This window comes from Heterocephalus glaber, unplaced genomic scaffold (genome assembly GCF_053883595.1).
Source record: "Heterocephalus glaber isolate CG9 unplaced genomic scaffold, H.glaber_assembly_v1.0 deba00000331, whole genome shotgun sequence".
NCBI lineage: Eukaryota > Metazoa > Chordata > Mammalia > Rodentia > Bathyergidae > Heterocephalus > Heterocephalus glaber.
In genome coordinates, this window is record NW_028258142.1 from 44569453 (window position 1) to 44590350 (window position 20898).

Sequence of the window (20898 nt, forward strand, 5' to 3'; positions counted from 1 at the left end):
TGTTATCAGGGATAAAGGAAGTCATTATAAAATGATAAAGGGATCAAGTTATCAGGAGGATATGGATTTATAAATATTTATTCATCTAGTATAAGAGATTCAAAGTGCACAAGGGAAAAATAATGGAAGTGCAACAGATAAACAAATCCAAAACTATACTTAAGTTTTCTGCAATATTTTCTCAGTAACTGATAGAACATGTAGACTGAAAATTGCTAAAGACATAGACTATGAAGCCAATACTAGCAAGCAAATTTAAATTTATAGAGCATTCTACATATTCCCAACAACATAAGGATACATGTTCCTTTCAAGTGCACATGGGATACTTGCCAGAGTAGATCATAATCTGGGTTATAAAATACATTTCAACAAATTTCAAAGGATTAAAGTCATAGAAAATATGTTCCTTGCCCACACTTTACTCAATTAGAAATCAGTAACAGAAAGATAACTGGGAAATCCACAACTATTTATGAGCTAAATAAATACTTCAAAATAACCCATGGGGTAAAGAAAAAATTAAAAGAAATTAAAAAGCATTTTTAATGAAATGGAAATAAAACATAAAAAATTATGTGGTGCAGTTAAAGCAATACTTACAGGAAAAATTTTAATACTAAATGCCTATAGTGAAAAAAACAGCCTCAAATCAATGACCTCATCTCCCAACATTTAAAAAAAGAGCAAATTGTATCTAAAGTAAGCAGAAAAAAGAAAATAATACAGAGTATATATAAAATGAAACAAAAAGAAAGACAATAGACAAATGAAAGTAAAAGCTAGTTCTTTGGGATCAATACAATTGGTTAGCCTCTCTCTAGAAGACCACAAAAAAGAGAGACATATGAACTATTAAAACAAGTAATAAAATGAATCTCAAAATAAGTAGGCTAATTAAAAGTACCACCCCTCAAGAAAAGATCACTACATTAATAGAAAACTCTTAAAGATCCAAACTAATCTTTATGGAAGAAAGCAGATCTGCATTTGCTTAGAGATAGGGAAGGATGGCAGTAATCATAAAAAAAGGTAAGAAAAAATTTTGGAGGGTGATGGACATGTGCATTATCTTTGGTTTTGGCAATGGTTTTACAGATAAATAGATGCCAAAATTTACGTGCAGCTTCTTACATCAATTTTACTGCAAAAGTGGTTTAAGAAATATCCTTTGGTAAGTTCAAATTAAGTAATTCTTATTGGGTAAAAAAATAAACTTTCAACGTTTCATACTTCAAAAATATAACCTGTGGTTAAATATTAGCAAAAGCCAACTATACTCACAAAGTATCTAATATTTGAAATTATTACCTAATTCACAAGTAGATTATTTAACATGAAGGCTAAAAGGTTAAAATAATAATCAAATGGAAGTTAAATGATATTGAACACTGAGATTGTTCTCAAAACTTGGCTATGGAATTGTCACTTGATTATCACCAAAAGAGGTGACTCTGGGTTATGCTGAGCTATAAATGGCACTTGCTTGCTCTGTATGTTAGTCAGCTCTCAGTCACTATAACAAAATAGCTGAGATAATTATCTTATAAAGCAGATTGAGCGGTCCCAGTCCATAATCTATTGGCTCAATTGCTCTGGGTCTGTGATGAGGCAGCTCATCATTGTGGGAGTGCATAGCACAGCAAGACTACTCACTTTGTGGCCAGGAAGCAATGAAAGAGGAAGAAGCCAGAGTCCCACAGTTCCCTCGGAGGGCATGTCCACAATGACCTACAGACCTCCCCCTAGGCCCCACCTCCTAAAGGTTCCACCACCCCTCAAGAGCATCACCCTGAAGACCAAGACTTCAATACATGAATCTTTAACACATCCAAACTGTAGTACCCTAAAATTAGGAATTGTTAGAATCTTTCTTCCTATCTTCAGGGCTAAATCCTAGCGATCGTGATGAAACAAGCAAGTCCCAGAGGTAACCCCAGTAAAAGCAAATGTTCTCTGCTACAATCCTGGAAACATCTACTGTCAAAGACAGATATGTGGATTTAAGTCTCTTGTGCTTGTTCTTCTTGAGGTTGCACATGCTGTTTCACTAAAGATTTAGCTTCCTGGCCATGGGAGGGAATAACAGGGCCCATGCAGTGGATAGACTACAGAGGTTGGTCCCTCAAGGAGGCTAACATTTCTGCACTGGCTTAGGAGTACAGCACGAAGCCATTCCCTCAGGCCCTGCCTATTGTCATGCTTCATCTTGTTTGCTGGCCTGTGCTGTAGGCATGACCTTGGCATAGAGCAGTTTTTGCCTGTTCCCTCATTCTATCTTAATTTCTACCCTTTTGTCCAAGACTAAATGAGGCCTTCAGCCCAAAGAGAGGTCAGTTCTCTCCTGTCACAGCTCCAAGTCCAGCTCTGCTTAGCTTCACAACTCAATTATTCTCCTGGCAGCTTCCTAAAGCACTGATATGAATGCCCTGGCTTCCAGGTCTTCCTGGCCCAGACTAAAATCTATCCTTCCTACCTTCTCCATCTCTCCACTCCAGGCCAGTGCACCCATCCTTTGTATATGTGCCTTTACCTAAACACCAGACTTATTCCTAATATCCTCACTGCCAATCTACTTCTTCATAATCATGTTTTTAAAAAAGATGTGGATTTATCACCCTCTTGACTTTCTGTGCCTCTACTCTACCAGGAAAATCTCAGGGAAAACTGAGATTTATCTTATGCTGATGACTAAACTTCCCAGACTCATTGCCAGAAATGTCCACTGTTAGACAGGACACTTGTGCTAGGCTCGTATTTTGATGGCCTCTCTCTTCTTCTCTTATCAAAGGTTTATTTTCTTCACAACATTCATAACAATGGAAACTATTTGCCGACAATTTGCTTATCTTCTGTTTCTACCACTAATGTGTGAGCCCTATGAAGTCTGGGACTGTGTCTGATTCAATCAATGTTGGATTGCCATGCCAAACACAGGAAAAGAAACCTATTCACTTTTCATTGATGGGCTTTGAGAGAAGCAGTAGGAAAATAGAATAAGGGTACAAATCTCAACCCAGGAATACATTTTCTCTCTCTCCCTTCCTTTCTTTCCTTCCTTCTTTCTTTCTTTCTTTCTTTGTACTGGGGATCAAACTCAGGACGTTGCACTTGTAAGACAGGCACAGTGCCACTGAGCTAAATCCCTGGCCCTACAGGAATACATTTTCTGAAGGGGAGCACACAGACTCACACACACACACACATGTATTTTTCATCCTGTGATCTTTGTGTAATACTAGTTCAAAACCACTGCAGCCAGGGACAACTGGAAACCTGTCTACTAGGAGAGGGTGCAAAAACAGAGGTGGCAGCATACAGGACTCAGTTTATGGCACCGAATAGCTGTATGTACAGCTCTTAGGGGGTAGGTGTTCCATCTGTACTTTGGCTGATGACTGATATTTGCCCTTCCTTGTTATAGACCTCACTTAACCCTCAAGTGTTACATGTAACAGTCCTCCATGCAGTGGAATTATAATATTAATACTTAAGGTTTCTATGCAACCCTTTATATAAATAAGAAAAAAACATTCAGATCCGACTTTCCAAAGGAATAAAACAGCATGCAAAAATGATTAAAAATTGTCCATGCACTTTTTATTTGACAAAGTTGTATAGGAGCAGGGGAGTGAGCTAGCTGTCAGGGAATCTGAAGATGGAGAATGCATAATACCTGACTAAAGGTTCTGCTGTCCTCATTGGAAGAAACAAAGGAACCATACAGAAAGCATTGTTGGCCAGAGGTGAAGAGGTCCTAAAAGCAGAAGACCAGGAACATGGGAACAGTATTTCTCTTAATATTTGCTCTGAATCTTTTCATAAAATTGCCATCTTCATCCCATGGCTTTACAGGCCCCAGGTACACAGTCTCAGGAGGTAAGTGAGCCCCACTTGAGAAACATTCTTATTAAACAGAATGACTCAAAAGGCTGAGAGCTGGAATGGGGTGAATGAATCAGAGGATGCCACAATTCATTCTTTTTGGGGAGTTATACAGGACAGATGTCACCTGCTTGGGTCTTGGAAAACAAAGAACAATCAAATGAATGAAGAAAAGGAGGGAGGTAAGACAGAGGACAGAGCAAATATGAAGGCGGTGCGGGGGCGGGGAGTCTCAGCACAGCCTGGTGTATCCACAGAATTTCTGTGGGGTTAAAATCAATAAGTATGGGCAGCCAATAGGTGATTAAGTTGGAAGGTACATGCAGGCCCCAAATGTGAGAGCTCCTTCATGTAACCTTAGTCAGGTCAGGCCTTCCTGATGGATCGTGGGGAGTCAATCATGGTTTCTAAACAGTAAAAGTCACCTGCTCACAGGTCAGAAGGGATACAGAAATGTATCACTGCAAAATATACTACAGTCCAGGCCTGATACAGATATTGTACTAAACCTATCCTAGTAGGAAAGTTGAGAAGGAGGCAGATCCCAAACAAATATAGGAGAAAGGATCTCTAGCATCCGGTGAGGACCCAGAGTCATGAGCCAGGGCAGCAAAGGGGATAGCATGGAGCCTAGGTCCTCTAGGGCCTACAGTCAATACATAAAACTGCCAGCCAGAGTCAGACTCTATTAAGCTTATTCCATCAACGAGACTGCGTTCCTCCTCTTGTGCACTTTGGATGTAACACCATCAGTTAATTAAGACCACATTTTGCCTTACAGGGACTCACTGTAACAAGATTGCTATCAGGATCAGAAAACAGCAGTAAGCAAGCAGGGAGCCCACTGCTACGCAGCACAAGTTACACATAGCTTCCCTGTTTGAAGGTTAGGGGAAGAGGCCACTCTGGTACCTTTTTTCCTGTTGGCAGTGGTACACAAGGGGCCTCTAGCTATCGTGACATAGCAAAGCAATGTATTTTATCTTGTTTTATGAGCTATTTGGGATTTTCTCAGTGATGTTTAGTTTTCTTTCTTAATCTTCTTTGATCAACCAATTTAAATTTTTTAAACTACAGCCCCATTTGAGAGTGGGGCTCTCAACTCCTTTAATACAATTTTAAAGAAAATATTGGGTAGATTAAGGGATAGGACACAGCCAACAAGTATTTGGGATCTATTCAGGCACAGAGATCACATATCTGCAAAGAGCAATCATTGAAAACCAGTCAAGGAGAACATTAAGGTACAAGTGGATACTAGTAGGGTCAGGACAAGAAATAATCAAAGCCAAAGCAGACAAGAAGGGGAAGAAACAGCATTTGGATCCATCCAGAACAGACAGTCTACTTGAAATTCTCAATTAGAATGAGGAAGACACGGGTACTAGCAAGTTACACACAGGACAAAAGTCAAAAGGCATGTCTAGCAGGTGAACTCCAGAAGAGCAACAGCAACTGAAATAGGGAGGAAGTGCATGGGAATTCTGAGAGTGGAGTCCTCACCCAAATGGCACAGGTAGGTGTTCAAAGAGATTATCAGAAGTGAGATTCCAATAATGGAGAACTTGAACTGGAAGGGGAAGCAACCACTATGCACAGCATGCTCCCACTGTCCTTGTCCCAGCTTTTTGGTCCCAACTTCTGAAAATACTACTGGGCTCTTTATTCTGCACTGACAATCACCATACAAAACTTCTCAGCAACGGATGATAAAAATAATAGGGCTGCTTAAAGGTAGCACAATATAGTCATATTTAAACAACTACTAAATATAGTCATATTTAAATGATTTAATATTTAAATGTTTAAATATAGTTATATTTAAACGACACACTGGGAGGAAGGAGAGGTCCTGGTAGTCTAGAATGGTCGATTAAGAACGATGGATGGTTACAAAAGATAGAAGATGCTCCTAAGGGAAAGGTTTGAACATATGATACATAAATACACCTGGATTCCTACTGGCACATAAGCAGTTGGGAAATGATGGATTATTCAATAAGTAACATTGAAACAAGTGAAAAAATTAAAGTTGAACCATTTCCTCACACCATTTGTCAAAATACTTTCCAGATAGATAAAATACTTAGATGTGAAAACTAAAGCTATAGAAGTGCTAGAAGAAGCCACAAAAGGAAAGACTTTTGTTTGGGGATGTCAGCATGAAATACAAAGGCCAATGGCTCTGCCACCACCTGCCTCATAAGCAGAAGGTCCCGATACCTTCCCAGTACCAAAAAAAAAAAGGCCAATGGCTGAGGAAAATAATTGCTATTCTTATCACAAATAAAGTACCTCTATAATTCAAGAAAAACAAAGCAGCTCAATGACTATGAATCAGAAAGAGAAAAGGCAATATAAAAACATGCTAAGCATATGAAAACATGTTCAACCACACTCAAAATAAGGAAAATACATATTAAAAGTTTATGGACATACAACTTTTTACTATTACATGAACAAAGATTTAAGGAAAACACACCCTTTCTTCACACAGTGCTGTTCAATATCTAAATTGGTAAGGTCTTTAGAGCAATTTGGCAAAAATCAATCAAATTAAAAAGATAGCCATTTTGATTTACTAAATCCATTTTTAAGAATTTATGCTACAGATAATCACATATGCACAAAATAACATGTGTATATGAATTACACTGCAGCATCACATGTAATTGCACAAGATTAGGGCTCATCAATATGGACAAGACTGGGAATATAAAGTGGCACGAAGAGAATAAAGCATGATGTGATCATTACAAAGAATGTATCATCTACAAGTACTGCTATGGGAAGGGAACCAAGGTAGCTTTTTAGAGTGAAAATTGAAGGTACAGAATAATTTGTGTAATGTGTACAAAACTATATTAAACATTTATATGCTTATGTAAACATAAACTGTCTCTGCAAGCATACATAAAACATTGCTAGGAGTTGCTGCTTCCTGGAGGGTAGGAAGGTGTTTTCCTTTCATTGTATTCCCTCTCATACCTTTTAAGTTTTATACTGTGTACATGTGAAGCCTGTATAACAATAAAGTAAAATTTTAACTTGTTTTCTCTTTTTATGACTCAGTACTTCCACTTCTGGGAACATGGGAAAAGAACTGGAATCAGGATCTCAAAGAAATATCTCCACTCCTGTGTTCACTGCAGCGTCATTTACAAGAGCCAACATATGGACACAGCTCCAAATATCCATCAATAAATGAGTAATAAAGGACAAGTTGTAATATATATGCAATGGAATATTCCTTAGCATTAGAGGAGGAAATGCTACCATTTGTGATAACATGGATGGATATCATGTTACATGAAGCCAGTCACAGGAGGACAAATGCTGTAGGATTTCTCTTATATGAGGCATCCAAAATGTCAAAGATATAGAAGTAAACAGTATAATGTGTGGGCCAGGGATTTTGCTCAGTGGTTCCAGCGCCTGCCTCGCAAGCACAAGGTCCTGAGTTCGATTCCCGGTACCCAAAAACAACAACAACAAAAAACAATACAATGTGGTTACCAGGGGTTTGGGGAAATGAAGACATAGGAATTTATTGCTTAATGGGTATAAAGTAACAGTTACACAAAATGAATAAGAAAGAGTTAGCAAGGTATTAAGATTTTGTTAGGAGGATGAATCTCATGTTCTAATCACAAATACCCCTCCACAAAATGGTGCATCCTTTTGTTATCCCTTATTATACATTATTACTCCCCAGGGGGACATCATTCCTGCAGGAAAAACTGCTGGGACAACTATACACATCTGGCCATACACAACTTCTTTCAAGGGCTCTGTACATTAATTTGTGAAGCACACAGGTGACTGGTACATAGTAATCAATGGTGCTACTATAAGTGGAAAGAGATCAGAATTAATGCTCACCATGCATGCTGATCCTCTGGGTTTTGGTTCAGCATGTCCACAGAGAAGTAGCCCCTAAAAGCTGGGTCCGAGGATCCTCCAGCATCCTCCCACTGAGAAATTCCGGACAGGCATTCTCAGTGGACTCCCTAGCACTCACACATGGACTGTGTGCCTTAAGGCACCCTTAGCCCTGAGCCCTGGACTGACTGATCCCTCACTTTCATTCATTAACTGAAAATCTTAACATCACCAGTCAAGTCTCCAGTGGCCACTTCTGAAAAGGCCCACAAGATGGAGATGTCACAGCAAGGATAGAAGGAGAATGCTCTCCACCTTCCCCATGCCCCCAAAGTCATAAGCTCCCTAGTGGTGTGGTTATTGTTTGCTTGTTTATTTGTTTTCTTTGAATACCTGAAGTGCATGGTTCAAACATTCCTGTAATTTTATTGTCTTTCAAAAAGAAAATATTTAGAACTTCTCCATTCCACAAGTACATTTTTCAAAATTGAAGCAATTTCAAAGTCTCCCTTCATTAAACAGTTGGATCTTGCATTCCTGAGGGACTTGTAAAGAGTTTGGGTTTTTTTGTTTTGTTCTGGGACAACTTAAGTTCCAATTTCACAAAAATTAATGCTATATTCTTAGTTTCTAAGAGAGTCCTTTAAATGAAGCTGTAACAGGAACACTGTAAACTGATTCGCTTTAATACTCTTGCCTTGAATTAATTTTGAATATTTTTTTCTTCAGCACTTCCTTTCCAGGTCAACTTATCATCCAGGTTTTATTCACATCCAACATATTAACACACTTGGGGAAAAAATGGAAAACTCTAACTTAAGATGATGCCCAGGTGGATTTCCAAAATAATTCAAGGTCCCTGAAGGGGTATTTGAGTTGGGCTGATTTTCCTAGGACTTCAGAGAAGTGACTCATTTCCAAATCAAGGCAATGGACTTTTAAGGTTCTAGTACTGCACAGGGCCCTGGCATGATATTTATTAGTCAGGGCTGTGCTAACAGAAAATGTGTAGATTCTCACTGCAAAAAAATGCAACTGTTGTTCAGAATATTTCAGTGTCTTGCCTAAGAGTTTTCCTTTTTAATTTAAATAATACATAGGAACATAAAATATCTCAATCTTACACATTCTATTGAGTATATACTTTAGTAACTAGTCATATATCTAATAGACAAAAACTACTCATACATGTAGAATTATATTATGGGTAACAGCCAAACAATTCAGCTGTTAAAATGAAAAAATCTAGGTGTAGTACACATGCTGGGAATCCCAACACCCAGGAGACTGAGGCAAGAGGTATCCAAGTTTAAGCACAGCCTGAACAACTTAGTGACTTAGTGAGACCCTGTCTCAAAATTAAACAAAACAAAAAAAGAGGCGGAGGGGATGTAGTTCAGTGTAAAGGCCTTGGGTTCAATCCCTCGTACCCCCTATACAAAAAGAAACAAAGTAAGCTGCCCAAAAATGTTATAAGTGCAACCAGTATATTTTTGCATGATGTTGTATAAATACGACTTGGACTTGAGAAACCCATTCATTCATTCATTCATTCATTCATTCATTCAGAATACACAAGCTAGTCAATTGAGAGTAAGAAATTGTGATTCAGCCAGGCCTTCTGGCTTTCCGGCATTAATAAAACCATGCATCTGAAATTTCAAATGATTCATCACATAGTTTTTCAAACCAGCCCAGATGATGCTGAGAAAGACATGCAAATATGAAAAAATAAACTCTTTAAAGCTACTTTATTGGCCAATAGACCACAGATGGCAAAGATAATCGACTTCTTATGGCAATAATGTACTGTCAAAGTGAACAAGAGCCCAAGTTGGATGCAGCAGCATTTGCCTGTAATCCCAGCACTCTGGGAAGCTGAGGCAGAGGATCACAAGTTCAAAGTCCAGTCTGGGAAACTCAGTGACTTAGTGAGACTCTGTCTCAAAATAGAAAATTAAAAAAAGCTTGGGGATATCGCTCAGTGCCAAGGCCCTGGGTTTAATCACCAGTTCCACCAACACAAAAAATTAAATGAAATAAAATAGAACAGGAGTCCAGATGAGTGGCTGTTGCAATTGCTGTTTCCCAGTGACCTGGTCTCAGTGTGCAATCTCTTGAAGTGATTCAATCCCAATGCCTACTTCAGGTCAGGATTGCTGAACCCATACTACCCTGAGACCTATAGAATATCTCCCTGGGTGCCACAGATTCTTTATACTTCCATGCTTCAGGGTGAACATCTCTGCTCCTACTTTGCTTTTCTTCCATTATGTCTTTGTTTCTTGTGTCTAATAATCATACACTTGCACAAACCTGAACCTTCACTCATTCCGCTTTCCTTGATTCTGTTCTCCAGCTAAGTCCACCCAAACCTGTTTCTCCCTTTATGGACTGCCCTTGTTGAGCACAGTCATCTCTCTTAGTCTCTAACAAAACCTCCCAGCAACCTCTGTTCCTACAACCTCATCTCACTGGCTTGTTCTCTGCAAAATAGGCTACTTTCTGCTTCCAAACCAAAACGCTCCCATGGTCTCCATATAAAGTCTAGCCACATCTTCAGGGTGCTCAAGGTGCCCAGTATGTAGCCCCAGCCTTCCTGATTTAACCCTAACACACACACACACACACACACACACACACACACACACACACATACAGAGGCAGTAGGACACTTCATCCAGTTGAAGCAAGGAAGGAGATGAGGTCAAGAGTCCTCAGGAGCCTAGCCTGGAGTCCCAGGATTGGGGAAGAAGGCAGAGGCTGGGGCTTTCCCTTCAGAACTTCGGAGGAGCATCCCCAAAGTTCAGGGCTTTGGTAAACCTGTGGACCATCGGGATCTCTTGCCCTAAAACCTTCATTGACCTTCAAACTAATTCTTTGGATCTTTCAACTGGTATTTACTATGGTTCTACTATGGCCAGGCCCCAGGTAATATAGGAGACACAACAATGAATGGAGCTGGTCCTAGCCTCATGGAACAGGTAGCCTAGCAGGTGTCAAACTTATTATGTCATATCAGTCAGACTCCAATCTTCCTCAATTTGGCCCCAAATCTTGCATCCTATATGAAAAAGGTCATTCTATGGGGACCTTCCCAGGACTACAGGTCTCAAGAGGAGGCTAAAAGAAGAACTACAGGCAGGTAAGAGTGTCTTCAGAGCAATAAGCTGGTTTCTTTATCGCCAACACCTAATTTTGCCAGACTTTACCCAGTTCAGGACCACACTGAGCTGGGGAACCTCAGAGTCTGGCACCATGAGATTTACATGTCATCGTGGATGTGAATGGTGACATGTGGTTAGGTAAGCCCCACTGGACACCCCTGCTTCCCCAGGTTGTAAGGTCTTGGCCTGCTCTACAGTCCAACCAAACTTCCCTCACCAGCACGACTCAGCAAAGCACACTTTACAATACACAGAAGAGGCTCTGCATGTGGAATATAGTTGGGTTGCTTTTAAATTTGGAATTCGAGGTAAAAGATCTGAGTAGCTCATGTCTAGATTCTCAGTGAACTGAGAGCTGCTCAAAGTCATGTGCCATCATCTTCTACATTGCCCTCTTCCACTGGAGACACACAGTGAGCTTTGCACAGCACTCCTGTATAGATGTTTTATTTGCTTACCAAAACCACCCTCTAAGGTAAGAGTTGGTGTAATTGGTATTTCACCCTCAGGGATTAAATAACTTGCAAGGGAGTCACTGGAACCCTAAGCAGTCTTCTCTAACTCAGCACTCTTGCCATGTAAGGGTAACTGCTTTTAATTGTTCTAAAATTACAGATCTTTCCTTTCCCTTGTAAACATATCCTTGTGCAATCACTGGCTTCTAGTAGTAATAACCAGTGAACTTCTGGTGGTCTAATACTCTTGCCAAGTTAAATTCCTTCCATGTACCCATAGAATTCTTTTCTCTTCTGGTAGGTCCTGGATTAATGACATAGCACCTTAATAGGCCTACCACCTTCCAATTTACATAGATTCAATCATGCACAGGTGAAAACTGATGTGTCTAAGACAAATTGTAGAGCTTACATAACATCTAGAACCATTTTTAAGGGGTGAATAAAAATAATCGCACCAAAATATTTTAGGGGAAATTACTTTCTATGGAAAGTATGTAGGAGGATGACACAATAACAATAGAACATTGAGGCTGGGGATTTAGCTCAGTGGTTTGACCACCTGCCTCGCAAGTGCAAGAACTGGAGTTCAATCCCCGCTACCAAAAAACAAAACAAAACAAGAACATCATCTCTAATAAAATATATGTTTAGTAAGTAGAGTGGAAGATGGAGAAAACATTCTTACCTTTGGAGTATGTCTTGTAAAACACAGGAAAACACAGCAGACTATGTCTTTTATTTATACTTTCTTTTAGCCACTCCTAATCCCATCGACGCCCCTTGCTTGAGGACATTCAAGTCCCAGTCTGTTCATACACTCACCTTTCCAGCTTGGTCTCCTGTGAGGGTGACAGAGATGTTGATGGCGTGGGAGTTACACTAGATCCAGATGAGGGTTTCGAGGAGTGGAAAGAGTTGTTGCCAAAGTTGCTGTATCTTTAAAATACAAAGTATAAATTGGGGAAAAAAGACAGAGAAATGAGTACAAGTTGATAAATAATACTTAATAAGCCATCTTAGACTTTACACAAAAAACCATTCTGGAAATGCTGCCATGGTTAGTGATTATTCTAACCCACAAGAGATTTACTAACTGCTTTGTTCTGATTAATCTCTCATTAGAGAAGTCTCCTGAAATCCCAAACCATGAGGTAGCAGGTTTTACCACAAAGGGTTTAAAGAAAATCTTTACGTTTTCTGTCTTTTTTGATGTGCATTAAAATCAATTGCTAATGTAAATTAAGAATCCACGTTATTTTCATTTAAACCATAATGATTATTCTTGCCTCTCATGATGGTACAATTAATGTTAATACTATCAAATGTCTGTAGAAAATATATACTTGGAAAAATAATTTTTATTAAATATTCTGCTTTAGGTATTTTAGAATCAATTTCATTTGTTATGTGTAATCACATTGTGTGCCCTGTGATCAAGGAGGAACTGTCTCCAGGCTCTCTGGACAGGCCTGTAGCTTTGAGATATGTGAATCCATAGATTCATCAAACATTTCCCCTGAACCAAAATTACAGCCACTAGGACTGCATGAGCTTTGAGCATTTCCCAGTCATCTCTGACAAGTAGAATTTCAGAACTTGTAAAATTCTGGAGTTTTCTTTGTGTTCAGAATAGATATCATTTAGCAGTTTGTATTTGGGTGTCATTACTCAGAGAATTCCTAGGAAACAAACCATCACTTTGAAGCCTTTATATGGAAGCAAATACTCATAATTAGTTGTGAACAATGAGATTCAGAGAGCTTTGGCTCTTAGCCCACACAGGAAGAGGACAAAGTTGACTTCTTTCCCTAAACTGGTGAGAGGCACTGTTTTAGGGTATACAACCCCAAGGGTTACTATGATAAATGTGGTTTTTTTGGGGTTTTTTTGGTACCAGGGATCGAACTCGGGTCCTTGCGCTTGCAAGGCAAGCGACAGAACCACTGAGCTAAATCTCTGGCCCGGTCACCAAGATAAATGTGCACAAAGATTTTCCTGCACATGCTGAACCAGTCCAAACCTCCATCAACAGAAGTCAGCACCAATCCCTTGGAAAAGTAATTTGATTTCAACATATGTATACTTCAACATACTTTGTCAGAGTAATCTACTTTAGGGGCCTAACATAAGGAAATAACTTTATGGTTATTTATATACTAAAAAGGTCATGTAGGAAGATACTCACTGGATTAGTATTTAGGTGATGGTGAAGAACTGTAAACTACACAGCCAGGTATAACACAGAAAAGGCTAAGAAAGTATGCTATAGAATAATATACTATTCATATAGTAAGCAAAAAGAATATTACATAATCATTAAAATGATTACTAGTGTTATTGGTAACAACATGAAAATGTTGATATGTAAATATATATAGGTTGAAAAACATCAGGATATAATATACATAGAGTTTGGCCACAACTGTGTAAAAGTATTCTCAAGAGTAAAAAAAAAAGTTCAGAAAGAAAAATAGGCCATCTATTTTAAAAAGTGGAGCACAGAGATGAAATTTTAGTTTTCAATAATAAATTATATTATTATAATGGAAAATAAAATATTTATATTCCCAGTTCTACCCTGTGCTTCAGACTCTGGTACTATTGCTCTCCTTGTTTCCTTGGGATTGTATGGCAGGCAAGTGCTCAGTAGCAGGCATTCCTCCAGGTAGCCGGAGACTCCAGCCACATTGGTCCTCTCTGTTAATCCATCACTCTTATGGTTCACAGAAGTAGCCATTTGTTTTCTCTTCTCTTTAAAAATCCAATATTCTACATTTCCAACAGGTTAATTGCTTCTCCAAGGGAGAACTGGTCTGGATTTGCACGAGGACACATAAACCACAGACCATGGAGCAGGAAGGAAAGCAAAGGATGAAAGGACATAGAAAGAACAGAAGTAGAGAAGGGAGAAAAAGCTAAAGAACAAAAAGGTCAAGAGCAGAAGTGACAGCAAGAGTGGCCACAATGGAGGGAAAGGAAGGAGCCGCCACCCAGGATGTCCAGAGTCCCTCTGAGGGGCAGGCTGGACTTTACCACTCAGCACAGGGTCCAGGCCTGGAGGCTCAGCTTGTTAGCCCACTCCAGCAGCTGAAACAGCCCTCTCCAACCACCAATGGACATCCTACAGAATGTTTTAACAGGATCATTTTGCTAAAATTATGTTTAAATGATGTTATGGAAATAAAACAAGCACAATGTGCTTTTCCCTCCTTTGGTTTTTCAAATGGCTAAGCAGCTAATTCAAATGCCTTAGAGTCTGCCCAATTTTGCTTCTCAATTTCAGCCAAACTAACTGTATCATACAATTCACTATTCAGCATTTTCATGTGTGAATAGGACAGGGTTCTTTTTAATGACTAACGGTTTGGTCTCTCTTACAACCCGTTTAATTGCAGTCACCCACTGAGTAGTCAAATCTCTGACCATACAGACCCATGAAAACCACAGCAAGTGAACACCAGAAAATTCAGTGGGTACAAACAACATTTCTACAGTTTTAAAATTCCTTTCAAATTATAAACTTTGCTTGGTTAAATCTAAGACGTTTCTCATTTGCAAGCACACAGCTTAGTTTCACAACATATATATATTCAACTGTAACATTTATGTGTTCTATTTCTCCAATTCCCCAGAATCATACATAGTAGTGAAGTTTAAAAACAAAGAACAAGGGGCCTAGGCCCAGAAAAGCCCCACCAGAGGCTGAGACCATTGCCAGAAAGTCCAGGATCACCACCATGGACTAACATCCTGCTGTGAAAGATGAGATTCCTGAGATCTTTTTCTTCCAGTCCAAGCCACTTCTCCTAACTTGCACGCAGATATCAACTTGCACGCAGAGGATGGAAGAGTCATGTTGGATTTATCCATAAAAATTGTATGAAAGATCAGAACAACTCCAGGATTTTGAACTTGCAGTGTCGAAGCATTCAATCTCAATCCTTACTCCCAGAGGTGTATAAAGCCATTGCGGAAACAAGAAGAAATGGATGTTCAGATCTGCAAGCTCCAGTATGGCCCTTCTGGATGGGTCTATCTGAACTGCTCCAAGGGTCTCCTCCTTCTCCTTACCTCTTCCTCTTCTGCCATGTTTAGAAAGGAGGGTGAGACAATGTGGGCATTGCCTTGTAAAGCTTCGAGGTGCCAAGTGAAAAGCAATCTGGAAAAGCATCACTCCAGAGGGAATTCCAGAAGAAATAGCAAGAAGAAGATGGTGCTGTATCCATCCACGGATAAACACGGAGCAAGGTTTTATACCTAACCTCTATCTCTCTGCCCACCTACCTGAGAATGAGACCCTGGAGTGGGATGGCTATCACAGCACACAGTTGAGCTTATTTGAAGTGAGAAATGAAGCCCAACTTTTTCTGGAAGAAATTAGGTCTCATCTGACTGAGGACTGGCTTTGCCAGCTAGGAGTATGTAGGTGTTTTTTCAAAACTGAATCAGCTACATCTGAAGCCAAGGTGTTGACAAAGGTAAATTTTTAAACACACATAAAGTAGACAAATTACATTCTTTATAGCCATTTAAACTTATGGTAAAAGAAACTTTAGATGGGCTACTTAAGACTTTGAAGGAAGTTTTGGAATTCTTATACGTTATATGTAAGCAAAACAACGGCTGATGCTATAGACGGATCCTAGATTAATCCTTTGATTAGATGAAAGGTGTAATCTCCAGAGAGACTGGTCATTTGAATGATGTAAAAGAGCTGCCTGCCAGGGCTCTGGTTTTACAAGGCTTCATTTAAAACAAGGCGTAGCTTTTTGCTGGACACCCAGGCTCCAATACAGGCTCTGGCGAAAGGTCATCAACGTGGACCTGACTAGAGACCCCTAGCAGGGACATGGCAGGCCTGGAAGGCAGAGTGACAGACTGCCTGAGACAGGCAGCGGCACAATGCCCAGCTGAGGACCTGACATTGGAGCAGGCTGCCCGAGACTGAGACGGCTCGCCCACTCTAGCTGAGTGACTCTGGCAAGCTTACATACATAGCCTCTCTGTGCCTCACTTTCCTCCCTGTAAAAAAGGGCTAGTAATAGAACCTACTTTTTAAGGGTTAAATAATATACTTTGCTGTCCTAATTTAATGGAAAATATAGGCCTGGCATAACAAATGGTTAGTAAATGTTAGCTATTATTATTGTTCTAAGACGTGGTGGTGATCAGAATGATAGGCTATCCATTGCGGACAATTGATTGTTCAAAACATACAAACCATATATTCTTTGTTCCCATGCCAACAGAGAGCCCTTAACTGAGGCAACATCCAAAGGACAGCCACTCACAGCAGAAAAGCACCAGTTAAACTTCCACTATTCATTTGCATACCTCCTTCCACACCTATTATCAATAAGATTTCTTATTAAAAGACTTAAATAATTTAATTATCTTATGGCTCACTGATAAGCAATCTTTGAAGAGAAAAAAATGCATATATTAGAAAACAAAGCAGGAAGTAGTGACAAGGCACCTACCTATTAGAAGACAAGGACCGGAAGTTGTAAGACTCAGAGGCAGCATGTGTGCCCAAAGGGACAGAGTCAGGAGAGCTGTGGAAAAAAGGAAAACCGCCCTCACCATATAGCATGCAAAGAGGGCAAAACACCTGATAGCATTCTGTAGGTCAGAAAGACCCCATGCCAGGTCAAAGAGTGTGAGACTTTTAGATTTTGACAGATCGTATTTCAAAAGACCTTACATCTACAAATCCATTATTAGTAAGTTGTATTAAAACAGAAAAATCTTAGTTCACACAGGTGAGTTTTCTTCTGCATCTTATCTAAATACTGGTCACCATTTAGTCAATGGTCAGGAGTTAGTTTAGGTCACAACCGCTCTCTGCCCAACTAAATCCACACAAACACATCAGAAGGAAAGCAATGGGATGCAATTAACATGGTGCACCCTCTTGGGTAACGTCACACAGATCCCCAGTGAGCCCGTCTACCTGCTCTCCTTCTGGGACTCTGCTTCCTTTTCCTTGGTGGATAAGGGGGAATCCTCAAAGTCATAGGAGAAGAGGTGGAAGGGGCTGTGGGGCACATAGGGCAGCTTGTCTATGGTCGGTGACACCTTAAGTGTGGAGGAGGTGGGCCGAGTGGCTGAAGCCAGGCTTGGGGCTGGCTGGAGGCCTGGCTGGGTGGCCTCAGGCCTCGTAGATCCACTGCGCAGGGAGTTCCCTGGGGCGGCAGTGCTGGCTGGAAGTTGCTTTCCCTGCAAGCTGACACTTGAGATGGCTGAGAGGGTAGAGCTGTCAGAAGCAGCTCCCTTCCCAGCGGGACTCTGCTCAGAGGCAGGGCTAGGCTGCCTGTTGGCCCAGCAGAGGGGAAAAGAAGAGAGATTTGGGAGAGAGGAAGCAAAGGTTAGGAGAGAGAGAATTAAACACATCAACCACACCATGTGATAGCAGTGACTTCAGGTCCCGCTGTAGTCCTTGAACTGCAGCATAAATGCCCAGTGGGTCCTGGCCCCCTGCACTTGCTGATCTGGGGATGAGACCTGCAGAGTACAAGGAAGCCTCCCCCTTCACTGCATCTGGCCTCTGAGTCCAAAAAGGTCTTTTGGAGATTTACCAGAACCCTGCAGACTCTCCTGAACCCACCTCCTGCTCCTCAGGCTTCTCTCCACCTGCTATGTTGGTGCCTGGAATTTCACAATTTGAATCTCATCTCTTGTTCTTAGTTAAATAGAGGATTTGTCCTCTTACTGAAAAGCCCAGCCTTGAAGTATCCAAAAGAGCTAGGTTCCTTAGTAACTTCTTTCAAAGCCTTCCTTGAAAGCAGGCATAGATATAAGAAAAGGAGAGGAAAAGCCAGCTAGGAATGCAAAAACCAAAGAGGAGGTGCCAGGAGGATGAAGACAAAGTTGCCATTTGTACACTTTTCCCAGGGCCTTCACTAAGCCTTCAACATCTGAGCTCCTTCACACAGGCCTACAGTACAGTCACAAAATCTCCGACATGCACACATGGTATCTATGGTTGGTGCTGCATGTGCTTATTGACTGTGGTGATCATTATACAATATATAGATGCAGCAAACCAATATGTTGTACTAAATATGTACATTTTAAACTTATAGAATTGTTACTTGTCAAATAAATTATTTTTAGATGAAGAAAGCTTTCCATTTTCAGGGGACTAGATTTAGATGCTTAGATATTTCAACACACTCCTTTATACCCTGAGAACCACAGCTAAATTCTGCATTTTTAAAACCACAGTCCTTCCCCCCGAGATCTCAACTCCAAGATGTGCCCATCTGGACACAGCATATGAACAGTTTTCTGCCTCAAATTCAAAGCTCTACCTGTAAACAAGGGCAGGGACACAGCAGCCTCCATGGGTGGATAGCAGGACTGCCAAGGCCATGCTGCAGGGTGCTCTGCCTGGTGTGCAGCACAGGCTAGGGGCATAGATGGGAACATGCACTAAGTGGAAGCTGGCAGGAAGAGGAGCAGAGGGGATGTTAACCCTGCAAATAAGGCCTTGTAGGTTTACACTAGAGAACAAACAACATCTGGACCAAGGTTAATGAACACGTACTGTCAAGATTAAGTTCTTTGTTTACTATGAACACTTTTATTTCTTACAACTGGAAGCTCTAATTACTCTCTGATGAAGGATACTTTCCACTATCAATTTGTGTAGTTAGAGACATTTTAGGTCGTAAGGGAAGTAATCATCTCTCTGTGTAAATAACAATCCTAGGTAAAGACATCATACCATCAATGGGGGTGCCTTTGAAGGTTGCCCTTTCCAGCAAGATTCTTTCACCCAGTCTATTGGTACCAACAATACAAATGTCTGAAGGCTTTAGGCAGTGATGGTGAACCTTTTAGAGCTTTCAATAACAAACAGCTGGCTGCAGCATGCATGCCATAGGTTCGCCATACTGGCTTAAGGGTTTGGCAGGTGGGGCTGAATGTACATATTTAAGCACACTACACCCATAACTAATGTATTTATTAGGAGTCTATATAATAATTTTATGTGCCAAATTTTCAGCCTAAGTTGGGGCTGTCAACCAAACTTCCTCCTTCCCAGAATACTAACTAATCCAACACTAACTGCAAACCAGCCACATCAGGAGGGGGAAGGGGCTCACTTTTATGCTGACCCTTCTTCCTCTCTCATTACGCATTGTGTAGCTATTTCTCTACCATCAGCTCCTTCCTTTCTTCTCTGAGCATCCTGCTGACTTCTTTGCACACATTTCCAAAGGTGGGTAGTGGTGGGATTTGCAAAGGCAATCATTGGTTTATTAGAACAGAGAGGATTCTATGACCCTTGGCAATGGTGGGAGGCTCATTATGTCAAGTAAGACTTTCTCATGCATAGATAATCTGGAAGATGAAGCACAAACAGCAAAGTATCCTGGGAACTTTGAAGTTGGCAAGAAAAAATTTTTAATTCATCTAAGATCCTTTTGATTTTGCTGCTATATGCAGTGGCAATCAATTAAATGAAGGAAACTACTCAATTTTACATTTATTTTTGAATATTGGAAAATGAAATTGCTTGAACATTTTTTTTTTAATAAATAAATCATTTGGGGAAAACACCTACAAAATTCATAAGTTCTACAAGGTGTCTGTATCTGTTAACACATTCATGACAGGGCCTTAATTTGCATGTCTCTCTGCTGGGCAGCTCTGAACCACCAGTGATACATGCATGACTGTCCCATAAGGTGACATGGACAGTCCCATTGGGTGGTACAAGCTACAAAATGGTACAGCTATGCATGTACCACAGATGGTTCAAGCCAGCAGGAACATGTTACCATTGACTAAAGATAGAAAGAATGTACTTTACTGAGCTGAGAAGAAGAGAGCAAATACCCCAAAGGTCTGTATAGCTATGTTAGTTGTTCTGGACATAAAAGTTTCTGTCCTATACAGAGTGAAAAATGTTCCTGTCCACTTGGATTCAAAATAGACTTGAATCATTAATATAGTAGTTACCCAATCATTTTAGCTAACATTGTACTAGCAAAAAGCAGGAATAAGGGGTCCCGTGGCATTTTTACTACAATGCTGAAAGGCCTAGACTCTTTAGCAGAGAGGAGCCTTTTTAGTCCCATCAATCTGGCTGAGCTAAGCACTCAGGGAGGGAGGGAACAGTTAGGGAAAACCAGTTGGGTGATTTTTTTCTATAAAGTGTGGTCAGTAAAGCAGGATTTGAATAAAAAATTCAGACCTCAAATGAAAGTGTGCTGTTATTTCTACAAGACTTTCATCTTGTGGCTCTATGGACAGGGTTAAGTGGAAGTTTTCAAGTGCGAGCTGTTGAGGAAGGGTGGAGATTGCTAAAAGGTGGTGGCAGCAAACTATTCATTAGGAAGGAGCCTCAGGCTTTTAGCATGAGCCTGGGAGGGTCCAGCCCTCAGTACCTGTCCTTGCCCTGACACTGGGCATCGTCCTCTCTCTCTTCCTCTGAATTGGGCTCCGTGACTGGCTGATCCTCTTCCTCAATCTCTTCCTCTTCCTCATCCCTGAGA

General features: G+C 40.4%; 1 protein-coding gene across 19 annotated transcripts in view; it reads right to left on the reverse strand.

Annotated features, from left to right (window-relative positions):
* The window catches only part of Fhod3 (formin homology 2 domain containing 3), a 497386-nt gene that overhangs the window by 103134 nt on the left and 373354 nt on the right, over nucleotides 1-20898 (reverse strand). For 13 of the 19 annotated variants that reach the window (XM_087189308.1, XM_087189306.1, XM_087189305.1 and 10 more), the window contains 4 exons: nucleotides 20791-20892; nucleotides 17346-17705; nucleotides 16873-16947; nucleotides 12215-12328 (listed from right to left, as the gene is read on the reverse strand). In XM_087189308.1, coding sequence (XP_087045434.1) covers nucleotides 12215-12328; nucleotides 16873-16947; nucleotides 17346-17705; nucleotides 20791-20892 — 651 coding nt within the window. The remainder of the gene's footprint in view (nucleotides 1-12214; nucleotides 12329-16872; nucleotides 16948-17345; nucleotides 17706-20790; nucleotides 20893-20898) is intronic. The other 6 variants (XM_021236693.2, XM_021236691.2, XM_087189342.1 and 3 more) reach the window with 3 other exon arrangements.